This window comes from Orycteropus afer, unplaced genomic scaffold (assembly GCF_000298275.1).
Source record: "Orycteropus afer afer isolate SDZICR_OR568_19922 unplaced genomic scaffold, OryAfe1.0 scaffold00025, whole genome shotgun sequence".
Taxonomy (NCBI): domain Eukaryota; kingdom Metazoa; phylum Chordata; class Mammalia; order Tubulidentata; family Orycteropodidae; genus Orycteropus; species Orycteropus afer.
The window spans coordinates 9,225,708-9,252,640 of NW_006921612.1; the positions used below are offsets into that span (position 1 = coordinate 9,225,708).

The 26,933-nt window shown below is 34.9% G+C and overlaps 1 protein-coding gene across 1 annotated transcript in view; it reads left to right on the forward strand.

Moving 5' to 3' along the window:
* Nucleotides 1-22,037, forward strand: part of KIDINS220 (kinase D interacting substrate 220) — a 183,065-nt gene extending 161,028 nt beyond the window's left edge. Inside the window, exons 26-29 of the mRNA XM_042783667.1 lie at nucleotides 11,753-11,884; nucleotides 14,294-14,392; nucleotides 15,104-15,340; nucleotides 20,775-22,037. Coding sequence (XP_042639601.1) covers nucleotides 11,753-11,884; nucleotides 14,294-14,392; nucleotides 15,104-15,340; nucleotides 20,775-22,037 — 1,731 coding nt within the window. The remainder of the gene's footprint in view (nucleotides 1-11,752; nucleotides 11,885-14,293; nucleotides 14,393-15,103; nucleotides 15,341-20,774) is intronic.
* The last annotated feature ends 4,896 nt before the right edge of the window (nucleotides 22,038-26,933 follow it).

Genomic DNA, 26,933 nt, shown 5'->3' on the forward strand with positions numbered 1-26,933 from the left:
GACTATATTAATTGTGATTACAGCAGTTCACTAACTCTGCATTTGTGGTGTGACTGGCAGTTAGTGTAGAGTAGCTGAATACTAATCATTATAGTTCATGAGTTAATTAAAAAGCTAATATTTAACTTTTACCTTTTATTTCCACCTGCTTTCCCCCTTTTTCAATTACATGAAATAGGTTTAAGTTTTTTTCTTCTACTATAAGGTATTTTTTTCCAGCAGCCATGAGGAGCATTAAATTGATGGTGGTTGTTCCTCATTGTTGAACTCTGTTATCACCTTGAACTGTTTGTCTTGAGCTTGTAGTTGGTACTACACATGTAGAATATTCTTGGAAATACTCAAAATTGCCCATGAAGCCCCCAAAAGACCTCATGGTGTAAATCAGAAATTCATCTTTAATAATTCTTAATTTTTGTCCACTTTTGATGAAATCTTGGTGTAGATGCAATACTATTTTTCTTTATCTTCATATTAAAAGAAATTTGGTAGATAAACACAGAGCTAGTTCAGCACGTATAGGGAATTAAATAAACTTTTTTTTTTTTGCGCCAACACCTTAACATGAGTTTTTTTAAAAAAATAAAATAACTTGTAAGTCACTTTTGTAGAATTATTATTCAAAAATTTGTGCTTAATAGGAAATATGTTTAATGTGATGAGACTTAAAAGAGAGTCTTCATTTAGTCAGAATGAGATTTAAAAACCTATTTTGTATTTTAACTTGTATTTGCAGAATGTTATGCTTATGTAAATATGATCAGTTTAAAGCTATGCTGAAATGTAGCATAGTTACATAATTAATGTAGTAAAATATTACATCCTGAGTTTATCCATATATTTTTAACTTAAAACATGCATTTGAGTAGGCAAAAGATCTTTAACTTTAATTTTCTTTGAGTTAATGTTAGTAAGAAGAGAAAGAGAACCATTTTGGTGTTGACATCAAGAAGCTGATGATTCTTTTTAAGCCATTAGCATTTCAGCTGAAGTGTTTGAGAGACTTCAATTATCTACAAATGATAGACACAGTAAACCATAATAATTCGATTTGGGTGTTGAGGGAATCTTTAATGCATGGATCATTACCACTATATGCAAGAATAGTTTTTAGTTTAGTCAGAGAGCCGTTAGTACATGGATTCATGCATGCAATGTAATTCTCTGAGCTAAAAGTTCTCAGCAAACTTTTGATGAAAGTAAGATACTGTGAAGAATTTGATCATCTTAGTTACACAGACCTGCTAAAGTAGTAGCTATTCCCATGCTAAAGAATACAGACAAACACTTATAATTAAAAGATATCTATGGTATCTTGCCAGGATCCAGTTAAAGGATCACTAGGCAAATTTTGAAATGCGTTTTTGAGGAAGGGGAAAGCAATGCAATTCCTGAGAAATGTTTAGAAGCCCAATAACAAGGGGGTTCTCTGCATATATTAGTGCCTTTGTTTAATAAAATAGTCACAGTATTTGCTGTTCTTTTAATATTAAAAGTTGTGATTTGCTTAGTGAATGGTAGATGCTTACCACCTTTCTTTGTTTTTAAGAAATTAATGATGACAATAACATGTAAAATTTGTTTTGTATAAATCTAGTAAAAGTACGTAGACAGTTCATACTCAAGGTAAAAATGGAGTTTTGGTGGGTCAACAGTTTAGTGCTGGGCTGTTAACGACGGCAGGTTGGCACTTTGAACCTGTCCAGCAGTTCCCCCAGAGAAAGCCCTGGCAATCTGCTTCTGTAAAGATTATACCTAGAAAACTCTATAAGGCAGTTCTGCTCAGTCATTCAGGGTCACTATGAGTTGGAATCCACTTGATGGCACTCACCAATAACAATCTGTACCTGGAAGCTTTGGCTGAGAACTTTTTAGCTGAAAATAACATAGACGTGTTAAATATAAAAATTAGCCGTTAGAGGCTCATAGGGCTTTCTAGTCATGTAGTAGAAAATTTTCATAATCAAGAAGGCTGTGTTTCTGTGATAACCACACTGCAGATTAATTCTATCTCTTTTCATTCAGATGTCCCCTATACACAAACAACACTTGATGGCAAGAGCTGCTTGAGCCACACAAACATTTTTGGGCAAATTGTCTTATCATTTCAGATACAGGACAGTGTATTAAATAACACAAAACAGAAACAAGCCGTAACAGGTTACTTAATGAGAATCTTTTCAAAATATAAATGTTCCATATTTTTTACCACAAGGAATTTCTGAAAAATCTTTGTAAAACAGGTCCTTATAAAAATAACTGGACCTTCTTACAGTAAGAAATACTGTAATGATTATAGCTTGTAAAATCCAGCCAAGGACATATCAGACAAAAATTATAGATATGTCTAAGTATTTCACAAAGGTGAAAATGTAAAATATAAGCCTCCATGCTAACTTGGCTTTTCTATAATACTATAATAGAGAAAATATATGCCATAGCCTGTAAAACTGGAAAAAAAAAAAAATAGTAGCATTGGATCCATGATCTCCTCATGAGAATATTAGAGCTAGAAAGGACCAGTGTTTTTCAAGCATTTAAAGCAGAGAAGGAATTTCTAGAAATGAAATCTTAACTAAAACTCCAATTTATAAAACCAGTGAAAGCAGAGCTCTCCTGGCCCCCCAGCTGGGACTTCCCTTCCCTCTTGAAGATTCTCTAGAGAATGCTGATACTCTGTTGTCTAGTCCAGCTTCATTATGGTACCGATGAGAAATCAGAGAATTTGTGTAACTTCTGTAGCTTCCCTGGAGTGGCATGCCAGATTTGGGATTAGAATTCAAATGTCCCGTATCACAGCCCATTTTTCCTTAAAGCCATGTTCCCTTCGTTGCCCCCTCTATATATGACTTAGCCAGGTATTTGCTCTTTCAAATTCAGTAGTACCTTGTAGGTAGCTCTTTGCCTTGAACAAATTACTTAATCTCTCTGAGTCTCAGCTTCCTCATCTGTGAAAAACAGACCTGCCTCCTGTCTGCTTTAAGGATTACTCAGCCTTTGCATACTTTGAGTGCTTAATATTTAAGTAAAAAAAAAGTTGCTGCAAATCACCTTTTACTTGGTATGACTCCATGTGTGTCAGAGTAGAATTGTGCTCCCCAGGGTTTTCAGATACTGATTTTTCAGAAATAGATTGCCAGGCCTTTCTTCTGAGTGCCTCTCAGTGGACTCAGTCTCCAACCTTTCAGTTAGCAGGTGAGGGTATTGACCATTGCACCATCCAGGGATACCATGTAGTCTGTTTTTATTTAAGGTATATTGCTCTTGGTTGTAATGTGTTTCGTGAAAAAGCATTTTTTTTTCAAAGGAGGGAACAATATACCATTTCTTTACCATTTTATCCTTCCTTTGATTATTTAGCATCAAATATTACAAAGCCTATGTGATCCGTCCATTTGTTCAACAAATATTTATCAAGTTATTTATCAGGCACTATCTAGTGTGATAAAACAGTGAATAAAACTGATGAAATTGTCTTCATGGAGCTTATAGATTTAGAGGCCACCAAGAGAATTTTTAGCACTATTAAGAATGATTTAATAGACTTTATTACCCTTCTCTGCCACAATGTTTACTCAATACCATTAGATACCTTTATTTATATCACTTTTATACCTCATTGGAAAGGCATCAGTAATTGATTAGTACAAAGTTTAATTGTACAGAACTTCAAAATTACAAAGGCAGTGCTAACACACTATCCTGCTTTTCTGTGTGCTATAACCTTTACTTTTAGAGATTGATGAAAACCACTAAATTGATAAAGATATTCAAAATGAAGGTCTTAGTTCTTATTAAACAGAACCCAATTAGTGGACTGGCCAAGTATAAAGTAAAAAAGATGAGGATCAACTATAGGTGACTTTTATTTCCACCACTGGTTTAGAACTTATAACCTGTTTGAAATAAATACTTGCCCAAACTAAACTGTCTATCATTATTCAGGAGAAGACTTGGACAAGAAAGTTACAGATGCCATGGGTAAGGAGTGAGGGTGTCCTAAATTTCATTTAGAATATGAAATTGAGATGTTTTAACAGAAATATAATATTACAGTAGTGATAGAATTGAAATCCTAGAGTACAGTTAAAAGTTAGAAAATAACAAAATCATATTTATTATTGCAGTTGTTTAGTACTTGTGTTTTTATTGCCCTTAAACTTTTGTGTTAAACCTCATCTGTCAATTTTAATTATTATTTCTCATTTAGTTTGAAGAGTAAGTTAGATTTTCCAATAGCTTAGCAATAGTTTTCGCTTGTGTTTTGGCTATCTTTTAGTAAACTATAATTTCATTATCCTTCCTTCTGTAATAGTTTTGTAAGTTTTCACAGATAAATTAATCAAACTTATTATACATAGAGTTTTTTAATAAGGCTATATATAATAAGGAGCTCTGGTAGCATAGTGCCTAAGGCATTTGACTGCTAACCAGAAGGGTGGTCGTTCAAACCCACCAGCCACTCCTTGGAAGGAAGGTTGGGCAATCTACTTCTGTAGTGATACCGCCTCGGAAACCCAAGGAGGGGTCGCTATGAGTCGGGGCTGACTCGACGGCACATAACAACAATAACAACAACAACATGTATAATAAGGAGTTCTGGTGGCATAGTGCCTGAGGCATTGGACTGCTAGATTGGCTGGTTCAAACCCACTAGCCAATCCTCGGAAGGAAGACTGGACAATCTACTTCCGTAGAGATACTATCTCAGAAACCCAAGGAGGGTTTGCTGTGAGTCAGATCCAACTCAACGGCAATGAGTTTGTTTTTATGTATAATAAAATTAATAATAGAAAATGAAGTTCCTCCAAATTACTGTAATTTTAGTATCTGTGCTGCCAAAGCAAGCACCCATGAAATGCTCCAAATATTGAATAAGTTAAAAGGAAAATACATCTGACATTATGTTAGCAAAGCACTACCTTTTATTGTAATGCACCAGTGTTGTAAATTAACTTGGAAACATAATCATTTTTATGTTATTTTAACCATTTTAAGAATACTTACTACTAATCTACTAGGTCAAGAAAAATATCGGTAGTGTTTATCAGCTTTAAATTGAGTTTTTAAAAATCTCCATCACTGAAGTAGTTATGGTAATCATAGTATGCAGGTATTTTTCACCACTACAGTTATGATTTCTTAAGCTGTAATGTTAAGACCTTTCCTTTGAAATGATATTTTCAGTGCATCTACTCTGTGCCATCTGTTCAATGGAACAAAACCCAAATTCAAAAAGTATGTTTTTGAACATCAATTCTAGTGTGGCTAGATATTTCTTTTTTGTGAAGTGATCAAATGATAGACTAAGTAATTAAACCTTATTAAATTGATTAACTATAATTTTTAATCAAAATGTTTTAAAATTAAATTAATTTTAAACTTATATGTAGTTGAAATATTGATTTTTCATGGCAAATTTGATATACCTAGTTGTCTTGTTGAATTTATGGCCCATGATTTTTTAATAGAAATAAATATAAATTTTGAGAGTGCAGTGTTTACCAATCACATGTTAATGAAGTTAAACTACAGTTTGTGTGTGTGTGCATTTTATTTTTTTGCCTTGTGTTGCTGTAGAAGGAGTTTGTTCAAAGTTATGGGAAAATGAGGTGAATGATGAAAGTGCTACCTGCGTTTATTGTATGTATGTATTTGATGTTTTACTTTAAGCTCATATCCTTCATTTTGTTTTATTCCTTCCTTAAAGCCGTATGACTCTGGGTTTAACAAACAGAGACAGGTACAGAACTCACAGTGGACTTTTATTCACTTTTTGTTAGACTTCTTTAGAAGCAATCATGGCAACTTCATGCTGGGCTGTTTATAAATTTATGCTCATTTCAATGCCTGGGATTTATTTTAATAAGCTGCTTCCAGCCTTTGCATGGCACTCATTTCTGGCTAATCAGTTCTAAGCTTATTTAATAAATTCACCAAAGATAATAATGTTCTAAAGTGTAGTTTTAATCTACTTACAATATAAAATGATATAGTCACCTCAAGGTAACTTAAATCTTTTTTTTTTTAGCTCTATTTTTACCCAGAGAAATTCTGATATGTGCATATTTTGAAGTTTATATTTAACAATTTAAACAAACTAACAATTTCTGCATTCAGTTTTTCGTGTTAGAAAATGTTTTTCTTATAAATTCTGATGTATGCTGAAATTGTCTGTTCTTGACTTCTAACAGGTAAATTTCAAGTAAGAATGCATGATAAAGTCAAATATTATCATTTGAATTACCTGAGTATTCTCAATGTAATTAGTTTTCTATTAAGAATTTATCTACTGAATTATTTAATATAATTTTGCTGTTTCCTTGTGATTTTTATACTGTTTCTCTTTCCTTTTATGAGATTTCTATCCATAAAAGTTATTTTAGTTACTAAGATTTATTTGGTTTCAAAATACTTGCATTAGATATGATGATTATTTTAGAAAAGACCTAGCAGGCAATTACCCTATCTCCTTTATTGAAAGAAGCATATCATTAGAGATATCTTACCATTGGTATTTAATGGATTAATAACAATAAACAACTACAAAAATTGTTACTAAATTTAAGGAGATATCTCAGTCAGTAATACCTTAAACTCTAGGAAGTAAGGATAAATGATTGATATTTAACATTTTGGATTGCTCTGTTAAATTATTCCTTAATCGTCAACTGAGTCTTAAATAGATATGTTATTTAAGCAATGAATTTTGTCATAAAAATGATCCATAAACTAGACAATGAAAATTTTTTTTTTTCACTGATTGTTAAATTTTGCATTCAGACAGGTCAAGGAAATCAAAACTGAAGCTTTGAACACAATTTTTACTTTCACACAATAAATTGAAATACTTATTGATTATCCCCTCATATTGATGAAGCCCAACTTAAAAATAATCGAGAGTCAGACCAAAGCTTTGGTGGAATTAAAGGGCTCTTATGTCCATATGTCTGTCTGTCTTTCCTTATAAAGCTTCTAAAAGTTCTAAAATCAGTTCAGTTTTATGCTCTTCTTTCCTATTGTGACTGCAGTGCAGTAGGTCGTACCTTACAGATTAAAGGTCTCAGTCCTCCAAACTGCCAGGTCTGCCCAAGGCTCCAGACCAGTTGTAAGTTTGAGGGTCCCCAGGACACCCTCACTTCTCAAATGCTGGGTACAAATTCAGAAGTTCCCACTAACCCCTCAGGACACCAGACAGAAGGTTAGGGGTTCCCCAGGGTAACTGCACTTATTACTTGCTGGCTACAAGTTGAGGGGTTTCCGTTACCACTTCAGGTTTAATAATGTACTAGAATAACTCAAAGAAGTCCGAAAAACACTATACTTAAAATTTTATTATAAAAGATTCCAGCTGAGGCCAGCAAGAGAAGAGATGCAGAGATGCACAGGGCAAGTCTTAGGAGGGTCCCCAGTGCAGAGCTTACATGTCCCCATGGTTGTATCACTTTCCCATGTATCAGTACCTGTCACCACCCAAGAAGTTCACCCAGGCTTCAGTGTTCAGAATTTTTATTGAAATTTCATTACGTAGGCATGATTGATTGCCTCATTGCCCACATGGTTGAACTTAATCTCCAGGAGCCCTCTGCTCCTTGAAGGTAGTTTCTTGTCAAGTGTTGATTCTTCTGTGCCCAGTAACCTGAGTCTCCTTGTTGGCATAAGCTCTCTATGACTTAAAGACAGTCAGGTCACTCAGGAAATCCCAGGGGTTTAGAGGTTACCTCCTAGGAATCAAGGTCAAAGACCAAATTCTTAGGGTAAAGTAATTCTTCATCCCACAAAAATCATTCAGAAATAAGTATATATTCTACATGATTCTCGGGAGCTCTGGTGGCATAGTGCCTAAGGCATTTGACTACTAACCAGAATGCTGGTGGTTCAAACCCACCAGCCACTCCTCGGAAGGAAGGTTGGGCAATCTACTTCCGTGGTGATACCGCCTCGGAAACCCAAGGAGGGGTCTCTGTGAGTTGGATCCGACTCCACGGCAGTATGTACATGATTCTCAGGAGGGGAAGAACATAATATCTAAATGTTCTAAAGAATCATGAAAGTAAAATTTTGTTGAATTTTTGTCTTTTAAAGGGTAGTGATATTAAAGAAGCCCTGGTGGTGCAGTGGTTAAAGCACTTAGCTGCTAACCAAAAAGGTCAGCAGTTGGAAGGAAAGATGTCGCAGTTTGCTTCCATAAGATAGCCTTGGAAACCCTATGGGGCAGTTCTACTTTGTCCTTACTGGGTCAGAGTGAGAATTGACTGTGTGGCAATGGGCATGATTTTTGGGTTAATGTTATTAGCATGTCTGTATTGCTGAATTCTCAAATTCTCTAGGGAAATAAGATACTCTTAACATTTTACATTTTTGCCCCTTAAGCTGTCTGCCTTAGTCTGGTCCATGTCTTATTATACTTGTCTTTTTTTTTAAAGAAAAGCACAATTATAAGTAATGTTTTCGTGATTTTTTTTAAAAAACAACTTTTTGCTTTCAAAATAATTTTAGCGTTAAAATCGGTCCAATATTATTAGCTGAATTACAGGCTTTATTTGAAATAGATTTTCTGTTCATGTCATTTTTCTGGTCTAAGATCCATCCCAGTTACATTTATTTTTCCTTAGTCTTCTCTAGTCCTAGTTCCTCAGTCTTCCCTTGGGTTTTATGACCTTAATTAATGTTTTTGAAGAATACTTGCCAATTACTTTGTATAATGACCCTCAACATGTGTTTCTCATGACTAGAAAAATGTTACACATTTTTGGCAAGAATACCACAGAAATGGTATTTTTGCCTTGTCAGTGCATCACATCAGAAGGTATATGATGTTCATTTGTCTTAATACTGGTGGTATCTCTGAGGTGTCAGCACTATGAGGTTCTTATTTTTCCCTTTGTAATTACCTCTGGGGAAATGCTTTGAAACTGTGTAAGTATTTTGTATCTGCTTAAACTTCTGTCCATTAGTTTTCGCCTCCATCCATAGATCTTGTGTGTGGCCCTTGTGGTGGTGGTGTTTGCCTGATGGTGATTTTTTATTTCCCTCTTCTACATTTATTTATCAGAATTCTGTGAGGAAAAGCTGTGTCTTTTCCCTTATTCATTTATTTATGCCATTATTTATTTATATCAGTATGGACTCTTGGATATTTATTTTATTCTATGAGTTATAATCTAGTACATGATCAAATTGTTCATTGGTTATAATCCAAAGTTGATAAAATTGTTTTATTGTGATTTTTGAACCAAAAATATGTAAACAAGTATAAATGTATTCAGATAGAAGAGACAGTCAGAGGAATAAAAGCACCTGAAAGACTTGGGACCATAGTCTCAGGGAACACCATGCTCAATTAGCATGGCACAGTACATAGAAGTCTTGTTCTACATCTTACTTTGGTGAGTAGTAACTGGGGTCTTAAAAGCTATTGAGTGGCCATGTAAGATGCATCTATTAGTCCCCTCTATTCTGGAGCAAAGAAGAGTGAAGAAAATCAGTCATTTGAAAACAGTAAGTCCAAGGATATGATGGACCATAGGGACCTCAGCCTTCACAACCCTGAGACCAGAAGAACTAGGTGGTCCCTGGCTACCAATGCCAACTGCTTGGAAAAGGATCAGAATTGGAAATCCTGGGTGGAGTGGAAGGACAAATGTGGACCAAAATTAAAGCACAGAAAAATGACCAGAATTACAGAATTACTGGTCAGATAGGGGCTGGTAGAACCCCTGAGACTGGCCCTGGGTTATCCTGTGAGCCTGGAACTGGACTTACTTCCATGGACAAACTCTTAGTCCAACAATAGAAAGACCTGCAAGCAGAATACCTATCCCAGGGAGATGTACCCACCTATCTTAGGGAGATGTACCCCCTAAATTAAAGAACCGTGAGACATCAGAAAGGAAGCATTCGTATAGAGGGAAGGCTGGTCAGACAGGAATACATAGATAAGAAGGGCACAGGGAAGGGGTGGATAGTCACAGGGAGGAGAGGGGAGGAGAGCTTTGTATGGTTGGCGATTGTAATTGGGGCCGTGAAAGCAAATGTGCATGAACTGTTGTGTGTAAAATGAATCTGCTTTGTAAATTTGCACCCACATCACAATAAAAAACTAAAAAAGAAAATACAGGAAATGTGCATATACTTGTATGTAACAGAAAGCTATTGGAAAATGTAAAATAACATTGCATAGGCAAAGAAAAAAACACTTAAAAGATAGAATTAAAGATCAGCTAAATGTTACTCATTAAAAAAAGAATGAAGTATTAATAAATGCTCTGACATGGGTGAACCTTGAAAATATGCTAAGTGGAAGAAGCCAAACACAAAAGTATGATTCCAATTAAGTGAAATGTCCAGAAGAGTCAAATCTGTAGAGACAGAAAGTAAATTAATGGCTTCCTAGAGCTGAGGGGTGGGTGTTGGGAGGAAATGGAGTAACTGCTACAGGTAAGGGGGTGTCTTTTTAGGGTGATGAAAATGTTCTAAACTTGATTGTGATGGCAAATATACTACAAATAACTAAAAACCATTGAATTGTACACTTTAAATGAGTGAACTGTATGGTAAGTGAAGTGTATATTGGTACAGCTACTTCAAAGAGAAAGAAAAGATAAAACAAGTATGACTATTAAAAATTCATAGAAACCATTTTAAATTTCTGCAATAGATAGTGGAACATTAATAATTTCGGCAGAAAATATAACTATGTAATAGAGATTTATTGTGAATGAAAAATATCAGTATATTTACAAAGAAGTAGGTCATACGATGATACTTTCATTAAATTTTCAACTAAATAGCAGAAATGACTTAAATGAAGAAAATACAATATCTGAAAAGAAAAATGAATAGAAGTAAACCGAGGTAGATGGTAATGTGAGCTCTTTGGAACTGCTGGAAGAAGATAGGTCATTAGTTCCAGGGAGAAAGGATGGTGGTTCCAGAAAGATGGGACAATATTTATTAACACCAGAAAAAAAAAATGTAAAAGAGAAGTGAATCATCATAAAATAAAATTTCGTATTTTTATTAACTATTTCCTTTCCAGTTTTGCTGAATCATTGGATTATGTTGTTTCAGATACAGTGTTAATTAACTTTTCATATGTTTAAAGGCTATTAAAACTAAGTTTCAGTTATTTAAGTTTTATAATTATAACCATATATACATCATATTTTTGACTACTTGCTATTTGACCATTAGGCAGTTTCAAACTAAAGATACTGGAAGTATACTGAGAATAAGGGAATAGAACATGTCTTTCATACTTCTTTTCTAGCCCAGAAGTTAAAACAATCAACTTTATGTTTCTGGAAAAAAAATAAGTCCTTAGATGAAAGTCAGCAATTTTCAACTTGGTTCTAACTCTGTCAGATCTCAAATATTTATTCTGTGATGCCCCATATCCTATAAAAGCTAACATACCTGCAAAAAGTGGCTTGCTACTTTTTTGACATTTGTAATTCATTACTGGATTAAAGGTAATTCTATTGATGCAGTTTTTTGGTTTTTTTTTTTTTTTTTTTTTTTTTTTTTTTTAGGTTATATAAAAAGAGTAAGATGATGTTTATATTGGTGTAATGGTTTATGATGGTATTTCCTTACCATACTACAAACATCTATTTTCAGTTTTTAAATTTGTTGTTAATCAGGGTACTTCATAGTATAACTTCGTAAGTGTTTTTCTTCTCTCCCATGTGACCTCATATATCAGGCATTAAATGCTATTTATATATGTATTTTTCCCAAACTTATCTAGGGGTCAGGCCCAACCTCTGGACCAATAATATCGCTGAATTCAATGAATGTGGATGCAGTATGTGAGAAATTGAGACAAATAGAAGGACTAGACCAGAGTATGCTGCCTCAGTATTGCACAACAATTAAAAAGGTGAGATGCACATTTATTTACATGCTAACTCTAGATACAACAGAGAGTGCAGGAGACAGGACTCTGTGGGAAATAGGTAGTTTTATATTTAGCTTCCAAGATGGATTCTCTGTTGAAAGGAGAAAGCTCTAAATGGAAACATGATTCTTACTATTTTTTTGTATTCTAAAAGTGGGCAGTTAACCGCCCCCCTTTTTTTAACAAATGAATAAAAGAAAAGAAAGTAGCTGTAAATGATCTACCACCCACCCACTGCCGTCAAGTCAGATCTGACTCATAGCGACCCCTCCTTGGGTTTCCGAGGCTGCATCACTACAGAAGAGTGCCCAACCTTTCTTCCAAGGAGTGGCTGGTGAGTTTGAACACGAGCATTCTGGTTAGCAGTCAAATGCCTTAGGCACTATGCCACCAGAGCTCCCAAATGATCTGATACAAGTGAAAAAAAATGTCATGGTGAGAAATACAGGGCTCTAAGGGATTTCACATTTAGATTAATAATAATTCATCTTTCTGGTATGGAACACAAAACATCTTATATGTTCTTTGATATTTATTTGTGTGACTTAATAAAGTAAACTACATTTGCTTAATTTTCCCCAGTTTCTCATTTTCTTGTCTTATACTACTTCTGTAGGAGTCCTGGTAGCATAGAAGTTAAAATGCTTAGTTGCCAACCCAAAGGTTGGTGGTTCGAACCCACCAGCTGTTCTGCAGGAGAAATATGTGGCAGTCTGCTCCTGTAAAGATTTACAACCTTGGAAACCTTATGGGGCAGTACTAATCTGTCCTGTAGGGTCACCATGAGTCAGAACTGACTTGTTGGCAGTGGGTTTATAGTATGTGTGATGAAGATTACACATGGTAAAATCTCGTGAGTTTGGATTTGCAAGGCTCATATGTTTGTGGAATTTTATTTTCTCCTAGATCTTTTTCTTGCAATTCTAATAGCTACCACGAAGTGAACAGTGATGTGTGGCATTGTGAGGAAAGCTTCCTATATATGATGTTACTAAGTCCCAGTTATAATAGATAATTCCACTAAGTTAGACTTTTAATATCAGAGTACTATAGTAAAACAAACAAACAGACAGACAAAAAACCAACCAAACTCACTGCCATTGAGTCAGTTCTGACTCATAGCAATCCCCCTTTGGGTTTCAGAGGCAGTAAATCTTTACGGAAGTAGCTTGCCCAGTCTTCCTTCCACAGGGTGGCTGGTGGGTTTGAACTGCCAACCTTCTGATTAACAGTCAAATGCCTTAGGCACTAAGCCACCAGAGCTCCTTACTGTAGTAAAGTAGAACATTATTAATAAGAAGCATCTGTTTACATATTTTAAAGATTGACATATAAAAGTTGTTTTTTAAAGAATTATAAGCATAAGTAGTTAAAGTGTTACGAGTCTTAACTGATCCTTAATCAGAAAGGTTCAGATAACATAACTTTTCTTACACAGCTAGTTACTGCTAATCCTTTTGTTTAAGAGTCAAACCCTGCCTTTCTGCTGCACAAACTTGACTCTAAGCAACTTGGTTAGTGTCAGGAGAGAGTGATCGCTCCAACATAAATCCTTTTTGGTGTTTTTTGCTTCTATCAGTATAGTTGTTTTCTTCTCACTTAGTTCTTTACTCCCAAGTCTCTGGCTTTTTGAAGTTCATACTAACAGCTGGTTTCTTAATATTAAGTGCATCAGATTTCTTTGCATTTTTACGACTGAATCTCCATCACAGATTTACTCTATACACTTTTATCCAGATATCCCATAATTTTACCACATTTAATAAAATTAGATCTTACATTTCATGTAATCCACATGCTACCTGTTATTAATAAAGAAAATTCTCTTGTTTCTTATTTGGAGAAGACTAGAATTACAGAGACCCAATAGTAATGATTATTTTTGTGAAATTGGTAGACTTAGAAATTAATGGATGGACATCCTTTGTGACTAAAATTATCTAAGGTGACAAATTTGTCAGAGCATGCTTCATTTAGGACTTTGTCAGTAACTGACACACTTCTGAGGACAAAAGTGTTTCTCCCTTTCTAGCAGCTTGTGTTCATGTGCATATTTTATAAGACTAGAGGAGAAAAACTAACAATCTGAAGTTATTCATAACAGGGTAGGTATTTTTGGAAATACTTGGGAGGATTAGCTCTTGGTTGGCTCCTGAAGAATGTTTTGTTTTTCTAGAATGCTTAAGAACCTTGGAAAAATATGGGGTAGATTATGTTGTTCAAATTCAGCTTGTTTATTATATTATTACATGAGATGATAGCCTTTTTTAGGCCAGTCTTTTCTAGTCTCTAATGACTTTCTTAAAATTAAATATGAGTGTACTTTTTAATCACTACCAACTCAGAATATTTCACATTTCATTTGTCTTTATAATTTTTATTTTAACTCAGGCAAATATAAATGGCCGTGTGTTAGCTCAGTGTAACATTGATGAACTGAAGAAAGAAATGAATATGAATTTCGGAGACTGGCATCTTTTCAGAAGCACAGTAAGATATTTTATATTTATAAAATTATTTTCAGCATTCCATAAAACCAGTGCCACTGTAATTACTACTGGTCTAAAAAAATATGCTTTTTTTTAAAAAAAAAAAGCTCACTGCCGTCGAGTCGGATCCAACTCATAGCGACTCCTCCTTGGGTTTCCAAGGTGATATCACTAGGAAGTGATATCAACCTTACTTCCGAGGAGTTGTGGGTGGGTTTGAACCGCCAGCCTTCTGGTTTGCAGTCAAATGCCTTAGGCACATGCCACCAGAGCTCCTATATTAAATAAACACATTAAATACATAAAATGCATTTTACACTAATGTAGAACTCTGGTTTATAGAGAATACACACAGCCTTTTGAGTATTTCACTCTGAAATTTTTGAAAGAGGCCTCCTGTCAATTCTCCAGGCTTTCATTCTGGTTGCATTTTAGTTTTTTCTTAAATAAAAAGTTTAAGCTAAACTAATAACGTGATGGTCAAATTAAAGTGTAGTATGTGTATGATAATTATTGCCATTGCTTTTTTTAATTGTAATTAAAATTCAAGTTAGGCAAATGCAGTACTAATTCATTAGAATTCACTTCAGGAAGTATGCTTTCTGATTTCCATTATAATAACTATATGATATTTCATTTTTAAAACTATTTCCAAAGCTTCTAAAATGTGATTTGTCATTGTCAATATTAGTGATATTTTTTCTTTCATTAGGTACTAGAAATGAGAAATGCAGAAAACCAAGTAGTCCCTGAAGACCCACGTTTGCTTAATGAAAACAGCAGTGGCCCAGTTCCTCATGGTGAATCTGCTCGTCGCCCTTCACACAACGAGTTGCCTCACACTGAGCTTTCCAATCAAACTCCCTACACACTGAACTTCAGCTTTGAAGAACTGAATACACTTGGCCTAGATGAAGGTGCCCCACGTCACAGTAATTTAAGTTGGCAGGTATTTATGTCATTTTTCATATTACTGCTAAAGAATAAGAGGGCAATGTTTAATTCACTGAAAATTTGTTGGTGCATTTATAGAGTTTTTCAGAAAATATTAATGAACACCTAAGTAAACAAGAGGCATGACTCCGTGTTCTCATTGAGTTACATTGTTCTTGATTGAGACAGTCAGTAAAATAAAGAGAAAAGTAAAATTACTTTAGAAGTTGCTAAGAACTGTGAAGATAATAAAACAGGTTAATGGCATAGAGAGTAAATAGGAACCTGGCTACTTTAGCTATGGTTAGGAAAGTTCAGTTTTTCTCTTGCTATTTTCCTGTTAAATTAAATTCATTAATCATTGACTAAAATAAATGGAAAACTTACCATGTAAACTTAAGCATCGTAGTTTGGTTTTCAGTACATAAATACATCCTATATGGATAGTTGTTTCTTTTTCTTATCTGATGTGACGTAAAGGTAAGTTCTTTCTCTGGAAGTTCATTAGAAAAAGGAGGACAGATGAAGAGCAGGAATAGAAACAAAAAGTAAGAGAAACGTAAGCAGGAGTAAGAGGAGAAGAAAAGTAAAGTAGCCAAAAAACAGAGCAAGATACAAAGAAACAAAAGGAAGGGTGCTCCATACTGAAACAGAGCAGTATTTAGCAAAACCAGTGCCTGGTGGTTCAGCCATTTTTAAGGGGTTTTATTTGGTTTGGTTGGTAATTAGAATTTTTTTAGATTATCTTTTTCTCCATTTTGTTGTTGTTGTTAGGTGCCATACAGTCGGCTCTGACTCATAGCGACCCAGTGTACAATAGAACAAATCACTGCCCTGTCCTGCGTCATCCCTACAATCCTTGCTGCACTTGAGCCCATCATTGCAGCCACTGTGTCACTTCATCTTATTGAGGGTGTTTCCCTTTTTCGCTAGCCCTTTACTTCACCAAGCATGAGCTTCTTCACCAAGGACTGGTCACTTCTGACAACATGACCGAAGTAGATGAGAGACAGTGTGGCCACTTTCTCTTATAAGGAGCATTTCAGGACAGATTTGCACTTCTTCCAGGACAGATTTGTCTTTTCTTCTGGCAGTCCATGATATTTTCAGTATTCTTCGCCAACACTGTAATTCAAAGGCATCAACTCTTCTTCAGTCTTCCTTATTCATTGTCCAGCTTTCACGTGCATATGAGGCAATAGAAAATACAGTGGCTTGGGTTAGGTGCACCTAGTCTTCAAAGTGACATCTTTGCTTCTTAACACTTTAAGGAAGTCTTTTACAGCTGATTTGCTCAGTGCAATATGTCTGATTTCTTGACTGCTGCTTCTATGGGTGTTGATTGTGGATCTAAGCAAAATGAAATCCCCAGTAACTTCAGTCTTTTCTCCATTTATCATGATGTTCTTTGTTGGTCCAGTTGTGAGGATTTTTGTCTTCTTTATGTTGAGGTGTAATCCATGCTAAAGACTATAGTCTTAGATCTTTATCAGTAAGTGCTTCATGTCTTCTTCACTTTCAACAAGCAAGGTTGTGTCTTCTACATATCGCTGGCTGTTATTGAGCCTTCTTTCAGTCCTGATGCTTCGTTCTTCTTCATGTGATCCAGCTGCTTAGATTATTTGCTCAGCATACAGACTGAGTAGTATGGTGAAAGGATACAGCCCTGACACACACCCTTCTTGATTTTAAGCCATGCAGTATCATCTTGTTCTGTTTGGATGACAGCCTTGTGATCTATATACAGGTTTCTCATGAGCACAATTAAGTATTCTGGAATTCCCATTCTTCCCAATGTTATCCATTCCTTATATGATCTACATAGTCAATATCTTTGCGTAGTTAGTAAAACACAGATAAACATCTTTCTGGTGTTCTTTGCTTTCAGGCAAGATCCATCTGACATCAGCAGTGATGTCCCTCATTCCGTGTCCTCTTCTGAATCCAGTTTGCATTTCTGGAAGTTCCTTTCAACATTGCTACTGCAGCCATTTTTAAATTATCTTCAGCAAAATTTTACTTGTGTGTGATATTAATGATATTGTTCAATAATTTCCACATTCTGTTGAATTGCCTTTGTTTGGAATGGGCACAAATATGGATCTCTTCTAGTCACTTGGCCAAGTAGCTGTCTTCCATATTTCTTGGTATAAACAATTAAGCGCCTCCATTGCTGCATCTGTTTATTGAATCATCTCAATGAGTATTCCATCAATTCCTGGAGCCTTGTTTTTTGCCAGTTCCTTCAGTGCAGATTGGACTTCTTCCTTCAGTACTATTGGATCTTGATCATATGCTACCTCCTGAAATGGTTGAATACCTACCAATTCTTTTTTGTTCAGTGACTCTGTGTACTCCTTCCATCTTATTTTGATGCTTCCTGTGTCATTCAATATTTTGCCCATAGAATCCTTCAGTATTACAACTCAAGGCTTGAATTTTCCCTTCAGTTCTTTCAGCTTTAGAAATGCACTGAAACAGAGTGTTCTTCCTTTTTCGTTTTCTAACTCCGTGTCTTTGCATATTTCATTATAATTCTTTCCTTGTCTTCTCGAGCCACTTTCTGAAATCTTCCATTCAGGTCTTTTACTTCATCATTTCTTCCATTTGCTTTAGCTAGTCCATTCAAGAGCAAGTTTCAGGGTCTCTTCTGATCCATTTTTATCTTTTCTTCCTTTCCTGTCTTTTTAATGGCCTTCTGTTTTCTTCGTGTATGATGTTCTTGATATCATCCCACAACTCATTTGTTTTTTGGATATTGGTGTTAATTACATCAAATCTATTCTTCAAATGGTCTCTTAAGTCAGGTGAGATATACTCAAGGTCATCATTTGGCTCTCATGGATTTGTTTTCATTTTCTTCAGCTTCACCTTAAATTTGCATATGAGCAAGTGATGGTCTGTTCCACAGTCGGCCCCCGGCCTTGTTTTGACTGATGTTATTGAACTTCTCTTTGCCTCTTTCCACAGATGTAGTCGATTTGTATTCCATCTGGCAAGTTCTACATGTATAGTTGCCATTTATGTTTTTCTCCATACTACTTACCTAATTTCTTTAAATTGGGGAACTATTTTACTATTGAGAGTTGTTTTTTCTTTTTTTAATACCCTATTTTAAAACAAGATAGGCCACACTTCATACTTTTGTCTGTCTGTTTCATTAACTGTAGTTCCTTTTCCTTCCCTGAGAGTCCTTTTTAAATTTCTTAAGAAGTCCTCATCCTCAGATTTCTGTGCTTGGTACTTCCCATAATTACCAGAAATTCGGACCCATCTCATTAATGCAGTTTTCTAATGTCTTTTTAATCTCAGAATACCTTTACACTGCAAAAAATTATTGATGACCCCAAAGGGCTATGTTTATGCAAATTATAGCTGTAGGTACTTACTGTATGTATTGATTTTCTATTGCTGTTCTCACAGAAGATCCCACATGTAGGTGGTTTTAAACATACAGGGCTTTTATTCTCTTAAGTCAGAAAAAAAAAAAAAAACCCTCACTGCTGATGAGTCGGATCCGACTCATAGTGACCCCTACTTGGGTTTCCAAGGCAGTATCTCTATGGAAGTAGATTGCCCAGTCTTCCTTCCAAGGAGTGGCTGGTGGATTTGAACTGCTGGCCTTCTGGTTAGCAGTCAAATGCCTTAAGCACTATGCCATCAGAGTTCCCTCTTACAGTTTAGGAGGCTAGAAATCTGAGTTTAAAGTGCCAGCTCTAGGGGCTGGTTGAAGGGCCCCTTGACCTTTGACTTCAGCTTTTCCACTGACTTCTGGCCCGCTAGAACTGGAAGCATCTCTTAATTCAGGCAGTTGCTGGCTGCTGAGGCTGACAGACCCAAAGCTGACAAATGGCACAGTCCCAAGATTACCAAACATGGCAGGCCACTAGTTCAAGTCCAGAGATAGTCCCAAGATCAGCAGGAAACATGGCAGGCTGCTGAATGAAGATTCAGCTACATGCAGGTAAAAAATTCCAGACTTTTCTCAAAGTATCTTCTTATTTACTGGGATTAGCCCACATCCCTAAGGCAGCTCAGCAGCTCACAGTAGATTCCACCATGGAGTTGATTACCAGTCTCATCATGGAGAATAGCTACATTTGGCTGTCCAGCTAAGTTGACATGTAACCTTAACTACCATACTGCATTAGAAATAAAAACTGAGAAAAATGGTTTAATTATTTATTTTTTGATTTATTAAAAAATAAATTACATGTCAACATAAATAACCTTTTTATGAAAAATAACTATGTTCCAAGATAAAACAAAATTAGTGAGAATGGTGTTGTTTTAAAAATCTCTTTAATGCCTGACTTGATAGTAGACAACTAGATTCCCATATTTGCATCTGCATTAAATTTATTGATAAAACAATACATAATGCACATCATGTAGCCTCTTGAAAACTACTGTCCACTTTTGTGAGAATGGGAGTGAAAAATGCAAATAACATCTTAGTATTCTTATGAAAATAGCTTTGACTCCATGAATCCCCTGAAAAGGGGCCTTAGAGAGACTCTAAGGGGTACAAAGATTGCATTTTGAAAACTGCCACATTAATGGATCAATGACAGCACTTAATCAGGTTGTCGAAGACCTTCTGAAGGAAGAAAGAAGAGTTTTGCCCCATGCAAGACTGCCTTGCTCCTATGTCTTTGTTTTATCTTTTGCTTTTGTTTTTTCTTAAGCTTCTTTGATTCATTTTCTTCCACTTCCCTTTTCTTTTTCTTACTCTATACTTTTTATCCCTCATTTAGTAGCTTTTCTGGGATCTAAAGCAATTCTAATCTAAGAACTTCATACTGGAAATGTAACTTTTAAAAACATTTCATTTCTCTGTTTACTAAGGCCCAAATATTGGCCTCATGGCTTCTATTTCTATTCACTTGGATCCTTTATTTATCTTATTTATTGCACTCTATTTTTAATTCTTTTTTAAATATGTTTTTAATACATTGTCTTCTCCTGAATTGAAATTTGTCAGAAACTTTCTATCATGAAATTTGAGAAATGTCTATACCATGCACTGAAGATCAAATGTTTTGTTTCTTGAGACTTATCTCTCTTTCTTTTTGTCTCTTCCAAGAGGAAATTTTGTATTTTATCAATGGAGGTGCCTTTTTCCTTAAATAAATAAAAATTAAAAATTTGAAATTATAAGAAGATGAGTGCTCAGATTATTTGTTAATACAGCTTTTAGTTATTATACTTTTAAATATTAACAATAAACTAATTCTATTTCAATTCCTGTTAAATCTTCTAGTAACAATAGAATTATTTATAAGTTCATAGCTTTTGTTAGACTGTGTTATATAGAATTCTTTTGTAAAGTACTTAATGAATTGAGGACATTTTTATTCTTAGTGTTCACATGTATTTTCTAAGCTGATGCTTTTTATGGCTATTTTTTTTGCTTATTTGAATTCTTATTTTTTTTTCTGTCTTCACAGTCACAAACACGCAGAACCCCAAGTCTTTCAAGTCTCAATTCCCAGGATTCCAGTATTGAAATTTCAAAGCTTACTGATAAGGTGCAGGCTGAGTATAGAGATGCCTATAGAGAATATATTGCTCAGATGTCTCAGTTAGAAGGGGGTACAGGTTCTACAACAATTAGTGGCAGATCTTCTCCACATAGCACATATTATATGGGTCAGAGCTCATCAGGGGGTTCCATTCATTCTAATCTGGAACAAGAAAAAGGGAAAGATAGTGAACCAAAGCAAGATGATGGAAGGAAGTCATTTTTAATGAAGAGGGGAGATGTTCTAGATTATTCATCATCAGGTGTTTCCACTAACGATGCCTCACCCCTGGATCCTATCACTGAAGAGGATGAAAAATCTGATCAGTCAGGTAGTAAACTTCTCCCAAGCAAGAAATCCTCAGAAAGGTCAAGTCTCTTTCAGACAGATTTGAAGCTTAAGGGAGGTGGACTGCGCTACCAAAAACTTCCAAGTGATGAAGATGAATCTGGGACAGAAGAATCAGATAATACTCCACTGCTTAAAGATGATAAAGATAAAAAAGCTGAAGGAAAAGTAGAGAGAGTATCAAAATCTCCAGAACACAGTGCTGAGCCTATTAGAACCTTCATTAAGGCAAAAGAATATTTATCTGATGCACTCCTTGACAAAAAGGATTCCTCAGATTCAGGAGTGAGGTCCAGTGAAAGTTCTCCCAATCACTCTCTTCACAATGAAGCAGCTGATGATTCCCAGCTTGAAAAGGCAAATCTCATAGAGCTTGAGGATGATCGTCACAGTGGAAAACGGGGAATACCACATAGCTTGAGTGGCCTTCAAGATCCAATTATAGCTCGGATGTCCATTTGTTCAGAAGACAAGAAAAGCCCTTCTGAATGTAGCTTGATAGCCAGCAGCCCTGAAGAAAATTGGCCAACATGCCAAAAAGCCTACAATCTGAATCGAACACCTAGTACCGTGACTCTGAATAACAATAGTGCTCCAGCTAACAGAGCCAATCAAAATTTTGATGAAATGGAAGGAATTAGGGATACTTCCCAAGTCATTCTGAGGCCTGGTCCCAGTTCCAACCCAACTGCTATTCAGAATGAAAATCTAAAAAGCATGACACATAAACGAAGCCAACGCTCAAGTTACACAAGGCTTTCAAAAGATTCTTCAGAGCTCCATGCAGTAGCCTCTTCTGATAGTGCATGTTTTGGAGAAGAAAGGGAAAGCATTCTTTAAGAAAAATAAGTGAAGTAGTATTATGCCCCCATGGCACAATTTTCCTGAGTTTTATAGTGGATCCATCCATGCACATGATCTTTGTGCATTTCATTCACAAATAATTAACACATGATAAGGTCTTTATTAAAAGAGAGTAGAGGAAAGTATAAGAAACGATTCATAAATCAGCCTCCATTGTGTTTGTAATTAGAAGCTTGAAAACTCACTACTCTTCTTATACTTTTCACTGGCACATAACCCAATAAAATTTTTTTTGATGAGATCTGGTATAAAAGTAGGTCAGAAATACTAAATTTAAAAGGTTCAGTTTATCAAAGAATATTAAGAGCTAGAGATTCTTTTTTATAAGATATTCATTCATCAAATATTCAAAGCCCTGCTATTTAGAAAACATGGTGTAGGATGAACCAGAAGCAAATTTTGCCCTTAAGCATTTTAATCTTTTAGGTTGGAATGGACAGATTATGATGTATTCCAGAGACTAAAGGTAAATACTTGTAAATTGAGAACCAGTGTTCTGTGTAACGCAAATCACTTTGAATAAATAATATATAATAAAGAGGGCTTTGAAAATTCATCAGGAAGTGTGAAAACAAATGATGAGAAAGTGAGTCAACAGCGTTCAAAGTGGTTCCCCAGTAACTTTGGGCCATTAGGAGCTACTATGAGAGTGACCTGAGGAGAATGGTCAGTAACCGCCATATTACGTGGATGATCTCTCAAACTCTCAGACTTGGCTTGTACCACCATCCACTGTGCCCAAGAACCCACCCTAATCTACTCTGCGACGCCTTCAATTTTGTGCCCAACTTTTCTTAGTGAGACTAGCCATGACTGTACAAAAGCATGAATTATTTCTCTGGAGAGTCAGCGTAATAATAGGCACTGATAAGTATTTTGACATGAGTGAGTGAGAAAATAACTGTGTCGGAAAGGTCTATGGCAATTCAAGGAAAGAATTAGGTAAAACTAAATCATTAGCTTCTTATACAAGGCAGAGTTTATCTACTTCATCTGTTCCTAAATCAGCATTATTAATTTTGGAAAAGAATCATAAGAAAAAGAAACTTTTTTTTAAGAGTTAAATGTAACAGAGCAAGGGTGAAAGAAGATCTAACTTATGTGATTATAGAACTTTGTAACTTTCTTTTATTGTTAGCAGAATTAAGAGAATGATCACATTTTAAGTATTTTGTGGGCTAGAAATGTCCCCTTACCATGCAGTGAAAATATTTAGTCTTTTTAACGTAGCTTTTGTTGATGTAGAGTTAATTCTGGCATTATATTCTAAGTCACGCTAGAAAGGATTTTAGATGATGGGTTGTAGATGTATGATGATCTGAATTTAGTGTTATACTTGTATGTGTCTCACTTAGTGGAGTTTTATTAATATACTGAATAAATTATTTACTTGACTAGTCATTGCACTAAATAGTTGCTCTCCTGTGTTTCACTGCCTTGATGTTTGAGTGTAACCTAAAAATTTCATAAAGTGTTTATTTTGCATGACCTTTAAGAAATGTTTTAACCAATTTTTTTAAAACGTAGGATGTTATTGATATTATACATTGAAATGTTAAAATGTTCGTATTTATAGTGTTTATTAGTTTATAATATTGTATAACTAGTAATTGTTTCAGAAGCAATATTTTGTTCCTTGTCAGGTGAGTAGATGGAGTTTAATATCACTGCAGTACACTCATTTATACTGTTTGTGAAATCAGTACTAGAGTATTAAGTGTACAAATAGGTTTAGAAACCAATAAAAAGAAAGCATGCTATTCTGTCTCATGAATTTTTATTCACTACAGTGATGATGATTCAATTTTTTTTCTCTTTTAGTCATCCTAGGAGGTGTGAAGTAGTACCTCATTGTGTTTTAAATTTGCATTTCACTAATGACTAATGATCTTGGGCATCTCTTCCCAAGGGCATCAGTTTTTTTCTTATTTTTGAATAATATTTTATTGTGTTTTTGGTGAAGGTTTGTACAGAAGTTTAGATTCCCATTCAACAATTTTTATACAGATTATTCAGTGACATTGGTTACATTCTTCACAATGTGTGAATTGTCTCCTTATTTTCCATTCCATTCCCATTAATCTAGTTTCCCTGCCCTTCACATCTTTGTTTTAAAGTAATTGTTAGCCATGTGGTCTCACAGGTAAATTTTTAAAAGAGCACACTACTTATGGGTGATATTAATTATTTTTTTTCCTTTTTTATTATAATCATTCAAATTTTGATTAAAAATTAAAAAAGTAATTTGTGTGTTCTTGGTTTTTGTTTTGAGGCTTTTTTGGAAGGGAAGGGAGTTCATCTCTCTAAAGTTTGTTAAAGATCTTCAAGTTCATGTAGCATTTATTCAGTTGGTAGGACCTTAACTGTTCTGACTGTTCACTAGTCTTTTGAGAGAACTTCACTCTTAATTCCCAGTGCCTAAGTGGTGCTTTTGTGAAGAATTAATGCCCAACAGCATAACTCTACATTTCTGTAGCTATAAAACAGTAGGTTGCCCAGGTCCTGGAAGGATAGCAATTTAATTATTACATGTACATTTTAGAAAAACTTGCTTTTTCATACTGATACAGAAATTGACAAACCAGATGGGTTATTGAGTCATTCCATCATCCCTTTGAATCTGTGTATGTGTGTGTGTATCTGATATGTATTTATAGTGCATAGTTCTGTCTGCTTTTCACATTCGTAAAACTGCCTTAAGATGGGGGAAAAATGGATAGAAAAGAAAACTGGTGCTCTAATCTTACTATCGTCCTTCAATTCTGTATCATTTAGAGTCTTATCATATTTTATAAACCATTTGACCTTCACTTTCAATGCCAGATAGTTCTCTTATTATAGCATAATATTAAAGTACAGCTCATAACTTAATATTAAGCCCCTCCACCTTGGCAGTATAGAGTGGTACCTATCATAGCCTTTCTGCAGACTAGAAATGAAGCCACTGATAAATCTCAAGTCCTATAATTTTCATAGTGCTGGATATTTAGTAGTCCTCACATTCTGGGAAATTTAAGTATTTATAACTAAACCAACATTTTCAATATTAGTGGAAAAATTTCTCTTCCTGTTATAATTTACTTTTATGAGTTTTATCTAGTGGTCAGAGTAATTTTAATAGCCTAGCCAAATAATTTCAGAAACTTATTTGCTAAAATTCTTTCTTGAGAACTCTTTAGATCATTTGCATGTAAAATTTTTCAGTAAAATATACTTGTAATCATGACTTTTTCTTACAAATACTAACCATAAGAAAAAAAATAAAATTTAATCCTTCTTGCTAAAACACTAAATTTAGACACTCAATTTTTGGTTACACCAGGAATTCTCAGCCTATTTAGATATTGCAAAGCTTAAAAATCCCTGAATTCCAAGCAAACATCTGAGTAAATCAACATTTAACTGCCAGGAAAAGAGAGAACTAGAGGACACTGTTCCTCTCACCTTACGGATGTGTGTTATTGAGGGAATAACAGGTGTGATAAAATTAATTTCTTAAAAAAACGACTATTCGGAGACTGAATGTCTAGACCCTTTTATTCCCCACTCTCCCTTGTAGACTTACTGTGAGAGTGGGCAAAAGAGAAGAAACAAGATGGGGATACTTATTTGCTTGGGGTAGGGAGTTAGGTAGACCTGCGTAGACAATTTGAAATGATTGGAGTTTTAACTTCCAGATTATGGTACCCCAACCTTGCCTACGTCAGAAGTTTACGTGTAGGCCATGATTATGCAAATGACTTTTAAAACAGGAAGAAGTTTATATATAATGAGCCGGCATTGGATGGTCTTCTAGTGGCTCATGATTTGGCAAAGGTTGAGAATCCCTGGTTGAGATAAATTAAGGTGAAAGAAATCTTTAACCTTACATAATTTTAAACCCTTTCATGCCTAGGAAGAAAATGCTGCCCTTGAGATAGATAGTTCTTCAGAGGATCCATATTAAACTAAGGTATGTGAAAAATTAGTTTTCAAAGTCATTTAGTTTTAAGACAGCTGTTGAGAACAGTTCTTACCTGTTAAAGAATTTCTATTCTTACCACTTTAAGAAATAAAGTTAAATAAGAAACATATAAAGTGACTGTTAAAATAAACCACTGTCACCTACACGGTCAAAACTTTGTTAGTAGAATTATTGGTAAAGGCACAGCCATGGTTAACACCATTGTTAGAGTCTTTTGTCCCACAGGGCTGCGGTATGGGTGAAATGCTTCGTAACAAGGGCTTTCCAGAACTTTGAGTAAGAAGTTTTTTGAATGGGGCCTAAGTGACCACAGGAAATGTATTACCCTGAATTTCTAGTACAGTGAGGCACTTTGGAAAAGTTAGGATTTATAAGAATAAGGAAGAGAAATTTATTTCCAAACTTTTAGCAGGATAACTCTTTAAAGGTCAATGTCAGTGTTTTGACCTAACTAGAGTAGAAACCAATGTAAATTATCAGAAAAACGTGCATTGCATACCGGTGTGAAATAGAAGCAGAATTAGTATTTTAAAGTCACAAAATCTATTGGATCTACCTATGGAATGTAACCAGCAGTCATTTATTTATAAAAAATAAACTTAAGTCTGTAATACTCTTAGGTTAAATAGCCTTTTTCCAGGTGTTATTTACACTTGTGATATGTATTAGGAGCCCTTTCTTAGCCTTGCCAGGATTTAACAAAATGTAGAATAATTTATCGAACTGAATTATTAGCACTTCAATAAATGAAATTTTACTCTTAAAAAACAGTATAGAACTGTATTCCATATTCAAATTAAGGAGCTGTTTGAAATAATTAAGACAGTCTTGATTATCCGCTACCATTTTCTAATTTTAATATATATTTTATACTTATGTATACTTCATTTTCTTTCAAGGCATCCAGT